General features: G+C 41.2%; 1 protein-coding gene across 1 annotated transcript; it reads left to right on the top strand.

Moving 5' to 3' along the window:
* Positions 1–1,338: 1,338 nt before the first annotated feature.
* On the top strand, positions 1,339–8,747 carry EDN1 (endothelin 1). The gene is made up of 5 exons (XM_083186269.1): positions 1,339–1,727; positions 4,514–4,697; positions 6,357–6,512; positions 6,648–6,761; positions 7,763–8,747. Exons 1-5 carry the CDS (start codon positions 1,667–1,669, stop codon positions 7,890–7,892), a joined length of 645 nt encoding a protein of 214 aa, XP_083042395.1. The 5' UTR covers positions 1,339–1,666; the 3' UTR covers positions 7,893–8,747.
* Positions 8,748–9,942: the final 1,195 nt, after the last annotated feature.

Here is a 9,942-nt window from a genome sequence, read left to right as displayed (position 1 = left end):
TCCCGGGTCCAGCGAATGCACAGAATGGTCCGTGGTAGTGCATATGCGCAGAACTCGTTTTGGGGGCTGCCATGCATTTGCGCACAGAGAGGAATCCCAGAAGGAGGGAACACCTACCAATGGGACTGCCTTGAGTGACTGGCAGGTCGGACTTCCAATAGGAAGTTACTGCCAGTCACATTGAAACCAGAGCAGTCTCACAGACTGCATCTGGCTTCACTTTAGGCAGAGACAGTGGTGTATTTTAGCTGGGGGGCTGCAGCCCTGCAGCCCATAGGTAAACACCACCATTGGATGACAACCATTGATGATGATGGCCATTCCTACCTCTCTCCCTCTTCCTGCTCGCCCACTCCCTACACAATTATATATTTGTACGTTCCCTAAATATATATCTGCCTCATCACACACACACATTATCTATCTATCTATCTATCTATCTATCTATCTATCTATCTATCTATCTATCTTTCTATCTTTCTATCTATCTATCTACAGTATTGTTTCTGATGTAACAGTTTCATGGAAAGGGCCAGGGTGATGTAAGGCAGGGGGCCCTGGAGAGGGAGACACGTGCCCCTGCCCCACAGGCTGGCTGCATTGCGATGTATTAGTCAGCAGACAGGTGTGACACATGCTGAAGATGATCATAACTAATAGTTCTCACTATCTCTATCTGTGTACAATGAATTAATACATATAATCAATAATATACTATCAGTGTCCAAACTATGTAGCCTAAATAAGAAACAAACTGTCTAAAACATCGTATGCAGATCATTATTTTAAAAAGTATATATCTATAGCTATATATCTATATATATATATATCTATATATATCTATATAAATCTAGATCTATATATAGATCTATAGATATAGAGAGAGAGAGAGAGAGAGAGAGAGAGAGAGAGAGAGAGAGAGAGAGAGAGAGAGAGAGAGAGAGAGAGAGATCTTTCTCTCTCTCACACAGCAAAATGATTCGTGAACAGCACGTTCGTGATTAGAAACCGGTATACAGCATAGATTTCCATTTTCTCCTGTTGGTAGCAGTATCAAGCTGACAAGTAAAGTAAGAGCTGTAATTATACGGTAATGATCAGAGGAACCTGTCTGCAGCGCTCACTCCTGGAACTACAGTACTAGAATGGTCCATCCCCAGATAGATTTGATGCGCCCTCTAGTGGCAGGAACAGGCATCCCCACGTTATAGGGACTGGGGTTTCTCGTAGCCCTGCCCCTGATTTTGTCAGACGGCGTCTCCCTTTCTGAAGTTTGCAGAGGTTTCCTTTCCAACCTACCCTTATCTTAGTCTGCACGTTGCTTCTCGGTGACTAATAGCACAATAACAATGTCTAAGGATAATATAAATTGAGGGCTGTTTACAAACTCTATGGCGGTTCAATATAAAAAGGAGCAGGGAAGCTGGCTGGTGCACAATCACTCCGGGACCTCTCTCAGGACTAACCTCCACTGATCTTCTTCACTGTGGATTTTGGACACGCGATAAGAGAACATTTGTTTTAATTTATGAAAGCTGGAGATACTTCAGATCGTTACATTTTTTCTTTTTCAACAAAAGGACGTTGGTTTATTTTAATTATTTATTGACTTTTTGGGGAATTACTTTTCTTTTTCATCAAAAAACACTTTTTTTCTACATTCACAATGGACATAGAAATGGTTATTTATCTGCTTTTGGTTCTCCTTCAAGGGACTTGTGGAACAGGTAGGGTAGACTCTGATATATTGCTTAAATTCATATTATCACTTCAGATAATTTTATGAAACACATGATAAACTCCAGATCACTTAATATTGCTGCTCAGCATATGTGCGAGGCTTGGCCAGCACCTGGCAGTGGCACTGGCCACTCAGGTACAGTATCACACTGGACAGGAGTCCGATGGATACAGTGGGGAAATACCTTCTTCAGCTGAGACCTGCCATGCACACATGACAGCCCGGGGCTATCTGACTGCAGCACATTAGATATCACGTACAGTAAGCCAGTGGTGGGACAGTGATACAGGTGGAGGGAGGCTCATTGCCTTGACACAGTATACAGCGCACCTTTATAGTACAGTATTCTATGGCTATTACATATTAACACCTGGATAATGCATTGCATATGTTCGCACAACTCTTGCATCAGATATTGCATAGGATAATCTTTTAATAATAGTTTTTGGTAGGATCCCTTTTTTATTACTGTGATATAAAAGCGTATTTTTAAGACTAATGTATCATTCCCATAAAGAATGTGTAATAGTTACAGCGCTATTAGAGGATTTGTGCGGCTGTATTTGGCAGGAGTGATCAGGTGAAGGAAGCCGGAGCAGATGGGAGGATGAGACACCGGGAGATAGGGTGACAGACAGGGGAACTTGCACATGGGATCAGGGAGACCGGCTTGTACAATTACAGACATACAGTATACAGTATTACATGGTTCATTATACCTGCTTTGCTGTGATACAGTATGTATCCTACTGTATGTCTGCTCTACACCTGATGGCTACCTGTACACCTGATGGCTACCTGTACTCCCTACACCTGATGGCTACCTGTACACCCTACACCTACTGGCTACCTGTACTCCCTACACCTGATGGCTACCTGTACACCCTACACCTGATGGCTACCTGTACACCCTACACCTTATGGCTACCTGTACACCCTACACCTGATGGCTACCTGTACACCCTACACCTGATGGCTACCTGTACTCCCTACACCTGATGGGCTGGCTACCTGTACACCCTACACCTGATGGCTACCTGTACACCCTACACCTGATGGCTACCTGTACACCCTACACCTGATGGCTATCTGTATGGTTATGCATACATATGGACATACTGTGAGATGCTTGGTGATAAGACAATAGGGGTTACGTTGATGTGTTGTATATATATATATATATATATATATATATATATATATATATATATATATATATATATATATATATATATATACATAGATGCCACGTTTTATGAAGGAGCTACAGTAGGTTACATGTTTTTACTTGGGTGCATATTAGGGAGATGGGAGCCACTGCGCTGGGTTATTTATGGCACTACCCTGTTATGTGTATAACACTGCGCTGGTCTATGTATGGCACTGCCCTGGTATTATTTTATGTATGGCACTGCCCTGGTATATGTATGGCATTGTGCTGGGTTATTTATAGCATTGCACTGGTATATGTATGGCACTGCCCTGGGTTATGTATGGCACTGCCCTGGTATTATTTTATGTATGGCACTGTACTGGTATATGTATGGCACTGCGCTGTGTTATGTATTGCACTGCCCTGGTATTATTATATGTATGGCACTGCGCTGGGTTATGTATGGCACTGTCCTGGCATATGTATAGCACTGTCCTGGTATATGTATGGCACTGCGCTGGGTTATGTATGGCACTGTCCTGGTATATGTATGGCACTGTCCTGGTATATGTATGGCACTGCGCTGGGTTATGTATGGCACTGTCCTGGTATATGTATGGCACTGTCCTGGTATATGTATGGCACTGCGCTGGCTTATGTATGGCACTGCGCTGGGTTATGTATGGCACTGCGCTGGCTGGGTTATGTATGGCACTGCGCTGGGTTATGTATGGCACTGTCCTGGTATATGTATGGCACTGTCCTGGTATATGTATGGCACTGCGCTGGCTTATGTATGGCACTGCCATTGTATTATTATATATGTATAGCACTGCGCTGGGTTATATATGGCCCTGCGCTGGCTGGGTTATATATGGCACTGCGCTGGCTGGGTTATGTATGGCACTGCGCTGGTGTATGTATGTAGAAGTGTCCGGTGTCTCTGCGATCTCCATCAGCCATCATACAGTATGCCGAGTACCGGGGCACAGTGAGCCACACGGGGCGCACAGTACATCCTCCAGACGAAGCAGCTAATGTACAGATACAGGTGATCAGCACTGAGCAGATTAGGGAATAGTGCGAGCGCTTGGAGCACCTGCTACACGTGTCCTTCCTTGGGGAAATACTGTGCTTGTGCAGGTAGTAAGGAGGTAGTACAGAGCAGTACTGTACTGTGAGCATATCCTAATCCAGTACTACTACTACGACTACTGAATAATAATAATAATGTTAGAACAAAGCGAACAACCCCAGAGAACTGCCCCCGGTGCCCCAGAGCATTCCTGGATGCTGTTTAGTGCCCACATATTAATTAATGGATGTTTAATCTTTATCAAGTGACATGTGTGGGCTGACAAGTTCATTCCTGTCTGTTCCTATTATGATGGCAGGAATGCATATATTGCATTGCACAACAATAAAAGCCAGCTGGTGTTTCATGTTCTCCTTCTGACGTAGCAGTATTATTAGATCAGCCTTAAATGAAACCTAAATCATCATATATGGTTCAGAATCAGCAACTCCGCATCTTATTCCTCTGTGTGTTTAGTACATGTCATTATCTCTCTATTCTGCCTGAGCATCACATCACAGAGTCCATCTCCCTTGCCTTGCAGGATCGGGCAGCACCTTCTCATCTTCCCGGGGCTTATCTCCGGCAGAAGCCGCAGCAGCCTCTCAGCGCTCATCGGGCGCCCCCTTGCGGCCACGCAGATTGAAACGTTGCTCCTGTTCTTCCCTGATGGACAAGGAATGCGTCTACTTCTGCCACCTAGACATCATTTGGATAAACACTCCAGAGTAAGTGTCCTCAGCATATGTCTGCCTGTGTCTGGTAACTGAAATACAACACAGAATACTGAACAAACGTTCTACCTAATATAGTACAACTATAAGTTATATCTATAAACTATTATTTCTCTACATTTACTGTTTCTATTAATTACATCAGTTAGGAATTAACAACCCAAATGAAATGATAGATTTTATATGAAAAACATAATTCACATAATGAGGGAGATACTCGCTGTATTGTGCAATAATATGTCATAAAACTTCAGGTAGGCTGTAAATTGACAGCAGGTAATGACCATTTGGCACACCCAGTCTGTCCAATTTGTATGCTTTCTCTGATGCACTAAAAAGCTTACTTGGGATAGCCTTTTATTGCTCTGCTAACCCCTTGCCTATCCCTGCAGTTTTCTTTTACTCAGGATGTACTCAGCAACATCAAAATATGTTAGTGGCAAATCCTTAAGTGGATTTTAAGGTAACATAATGTTGGAGCCTAATCCAGTAAACCCAAAAAATCCTCATCTAAAAAAATGTTAAATTGTAGGTATTATCCTATAAACATAAATGAGTACCAAGATTTAATAAATAGCGAAACAAAAACAAAAAAAAATCAAGCTATTATTTCTGTCCGCAATTAGTTTCCAAGTACAAAATGTGATTAAGAAAACCACAATTGGCCTTGTTACTTGTTGACACAGATCTAGAACATTTCAAAAAGCAGCAACTTGGTGTCATGTGCTGAGTACTGATAGCTAATATGCTGAAGTTGTAAATATTTGCCTTACATTCTACCTCTCAGGCATTTACTGAGAAATACTTCTAAACTGTGATTTAAGAACCATTAATGAGCTATTAATTGAAATACAGGCTTCGACCTGTATAACTTGCTGGTATGCCACTGTGAAACTGCAATTTATTAAATTGTATGTCATTAAATGAGTGGAAAATGAAGGTCTGTTTGTGCAAAGGTTCCTTATACAGTGCAGTATGTGGGAAGACTTTTTAACATTTTGACGTTTGCTAAGTGGGATATTAAGGATTTATTGAAATGAAAGACATGTTTATAAAGTCGCAAATTAATCCTTAATACCAGTATGTAAACAGTAACTTGGTAAGAAATGCTATTGATATTTTGAATTGTCTTTATTAACTCTCTCTACTGTGACATTCAGGGGCTGGGATTATTATCAGTCTGTGTTGCAATTAATGACTTTTGAGTTTTGACAGCATTTTCCATATATGTACTAACTAACTGGATTGTGCAAATACAGTGGTAGTGACAACTGCTGTCCATACAAGTTGCATCTCCGAAATATTGGATGAGTTTTCCATATTTTTTTTAAATACTCCACCAAAGAGTGCCAGCCACAGTATCAAATTATAGGGCCAAAGAAAGGCTGCTGGAAAGGGACCAAAAGATCCCCCTCCTTAGTTAAAGTCTAGGCATAAAGTGGATTACAATATCTATGCATTCTGCAGCTTGGTACATGGGGGTCATAATCCACATGAATTCAGACTGCATTGCTAATTATCCTTTACAGGATATGTCTGAAATCTCTTGCATTAGTCTATTAGTGCATAGCAATATTTTATAAAATGATGTAGAATTTAAATTATGTTGTCATTATTTCTCAGCATTAAATGTATAACATTTATTTTTTGCAGAAAAACAGTACCGTATGGGCTCGGGGGGCCTCGCCTGAAACGTTCCCTACAGGGAATGGAGACAGAAAAACTCCTTGAGTCTACAAGCAGGTGTTTCTGTGCCAAGAGTGAGGACAAGAAATGCCTGGATTTCTGCCAAGCTGCTGCAGATCTCAGGTGTGTGCAAATACGCTCAATCTGACAAAGCCGGCTCTTAGTATACACCTGTAGCCGTCTGTCTTTATCTGAGAGGCATGTGTTGTGAAAAGGTGGTTCTTCATGTGTGTCTCACACTGCTTTGTTTTCTCACAGCGTCCAGCCTTCGCTGGAAAAAGAATATCGTCAGGGTCAGAAGGACAAACTTTGCAAAGGTCTCCGCTTGGGAAGACAGTGTGTTCAGAAACTGCTTCATCCAAACATAAAAAGGTGAGAAGATTATTTATTTAATGGCCACTGCAGTGGGTCTGCCAATGGCAGGTTAAGCACAATTTGACACTTATTAAATGAATACTGATAAAACTAATAAGAGAAACGAACCAGCTATCTATGCAGGCAGCAGCCACCTGGCATAGCTTTCATTTGTTATTTAAGCTTTCAGGGTGTGGTTTGTGAACCACAACATATATTTATAGTGCTGCCTGTCTCTCCTTAGGTACTCAGATCACAAAGATCATCCTCTGAATTGTATATGAAAGAGTTTGAATTTCTTCTAAACAGTGGCATATTTGCTGTGAGTGATCCTCAAAATATCTGCCTAAAATGCCAGTTTCGCTCACAGCGACTCTTCTTTTAGTATGAAAAGTAGAAATACAGCCATGCCAATTCATTTAAGTTTTGTTAAATATTACACCCAAAAAAAGAACAGTCATTGTGAGCGATGCTGGCATTTTGAGCCGAAATTTTGAGGAACTCCCACAGCAGTGATGACTAACCTTGACACTCCAGCTGTTGTTGAACTACACATCCCAGCATGCCCTGATACAGTTTTAGCATGGCCAAATATTAAAACTGTAGCAGGGCATGCTGGGATGTGTAGTTCAACAAGAGCTGGAGTGTCAAGGTTAACCATCGCTGTCCCACAGCAACGCTGGCACTCAAAGGGTTAACAAATATCTAGGAAAGCGAACTTAGCTATGGCAGTTAGACTGTGCTTCTTGGTGTCTCTCCAGTGGTTTTGGAGAGGTGTAGGTTAAAAATAAACAAATGTTTGAAAAAACAAACAAATAAATGCTTTAAAGAAAATTGACAGTCTCTGCTGGTAGGGATGCTTTTATTTAGCATAGCAATTTGTGTCTGAATTTATTTGCATATATTTATTTATTAGCAATACTTTGAAACAGTTCTGAGAACTACTGTATTGAAATACACATTTTTATTATGAATTATTGACTATACATCTGACCAAACAATGGAACTTGATTTTACAGAATGGATGACTTCTGGAGGACCATTAGGAGATCATTTGCTATTGCCAGGCTGCTGAATGAGCTGAAACATGTGACACATCCTTGGGCCCATAGAAAGAGAGGAATTTGGGAACATATAAAAACAACATAGTGGAGGCCTTTGTTTTTAACAAAGGGAGACATTGCTGTCAGTGAGTTACTGTGTATGCATATTACATTGTTCTTGGGAGCTCAGTGCACTTAAAGTATGAAGATAGGAAGATGAAGGTGTGGACCACCATGCACCATCGGGACTGACAAACAAGATGGCTTCATAATAGCAAATCCAGGATCCTGGGTACAAGGACATGGACAGTTACCACACGAATGTGTCTGAAGAAAAATAATGGAACCAAAGTTTTGGATAACTTATCAGCCTTCATTGCTACTGACACTGACAGTAAAACACTGGAATACAATATTAAGAACACATGCCTAATACTACACAAAAAGTGCTGCAAATGGATTATTAAAACTGACGCCAATGTTTGAGGACGTATTACTTGCAAATCTACCTCAGGTTTACCCCTCTGATGGGCTTCCTTCTTGCCTATATTTTAGCTTGTCGTGTGAAACACCTTTTGTCTTTTTTTTTTTTTGCTGAAGCTGATCAAATCTTTGATAAGCAATCGATCTCGGATTTGTTTAGTGACAGGCTGGTGTTATAATAAGCAGAGAGTAGTGTTTTTTTTTAGGTTTCTGTTTTTTTTTCACATGGCTACATTTACAAGCTAAAACTGGGTTGTTCATAGCAGTGGAGTAATCTACAATCTTTTATCTAACTTTATTATGTGAATATTTTAAAACAAATATTTATATTTTTATTTGTAAAGTGACTATATTTACTGTGTTAAATATCCACTGTAATAGGCCATATTGGTCTATGCATGTTTGTTTGTATTTCTGTATGAAAAAAAGAGCTTCATGCCTACAGTAATATTGTTAAAATAAATATTTTGTAACCCTTTCAACGACATTTGGAAATTTGTTTTTAGGTAAAATGTTTTATTTTTTTATTTTTAAAGAGGCTTTAGCTGAGTTGGTAAAGTAAGTTGATCTGTTAGTCATTTTTGTAAAGGTCAGTGGCATTCCACAGATCTACAAGTCTGAACTGTAATAAGTACAAACAAAAACTTATCATTCAAGAATTCATAAAAATAAAGCTAAACATAAGCGGTTTTTATTTTGCAATTTCTTAAATCAATATTAGTATTATAGTGGGTAATAATGCATCAAAATGGTACCTTCTTATAGGTCTATAGCACAGGTTCTCAAACACACGGTTCATGTTTTGTAAAATAATTAGCTCCAACTGTGGATCTTTTAAAATGTCTCAGTGAGTAATGAATGCACCTGTGTTACTGTCAGGTGATCTGAAAAACGTGACCTGTGTGGGATCCTGAGGACCGAGTTTGAGAACTACTGGTTTATAAAATACTTGTCTAGTTTATGATAGTATAGAAGACACTTTCTCAAACTCAGGGGTAGATTTATTATAGCGGCGCTAAGAGCGCCGCTATAACACTCCCTGCTTCGCCTCGGTAGCGAGGCGAAGCAGGAGGGGACACCGACAAGATCTACTAAGATCTTGCCCCCGAAGCGTGGGAGCGCTAACTCCCCCCTCCGGCGATGTCCCCTCCAGCTAACAGGGCGTCAGTTAACACTGACGCGCTGTCTCCTTCCCCTCGGCCGGCTGGACTGCGCATGTGTGGGATCTCACTACTCACGCGAGATCCCAGCGCAGCTCAGAGCCAGCAGCAGGGACAGCGCTGTCCCTGCTGTAGGCATAGGGCATCGCCACCTGCCGTTGTCGAAGTAGATAGCTGCAGGCGGTGGAACGGTCAGCGATGCTGACCATTCATAAATCAGGAAGGAGGCAGGGGCGCAGCATGAAATATAGTAGCAGTGCTATGCCTCCTGCCCCACACCACCGCCGATAAAATACCCGGCCAGCAGGTGTGATAGATCAGGGGAAGCGCTATCCCCTGCCTTAAGGCACGGGGATAGTGCATATTCCCCTGATCGCCAGATAATAAATCTACCCCTCAATCCTCAGGACCCCACACAGTACATGTTTTGCAGGTCACCCAACAGAATCGCAAGTAAAAGGATTAGCTCCACCTGAGGATCTTTTAAAATGTATCAGTGAGTAATGACTACAC

Source organism: Crinia signifera, chromosome 5 (assembly GCF_055691185.1).
Source record: "Crinia signifera chromosome 5, ASM5569118v1, whole genome shotgun sequence".
Classification (NCBI taxonomy): domain Eukaryota; kingdom Metazoa; phylum Chordata; class Amphibia; order Anura; family Myobatrachidae; genus Crinia; species Crinia signifera.
The sequence above is the reverse complement of the archived record's forward strand: the minus strand, read 5'-3'. Positions and strand labels throughout refer to the sequence as shown.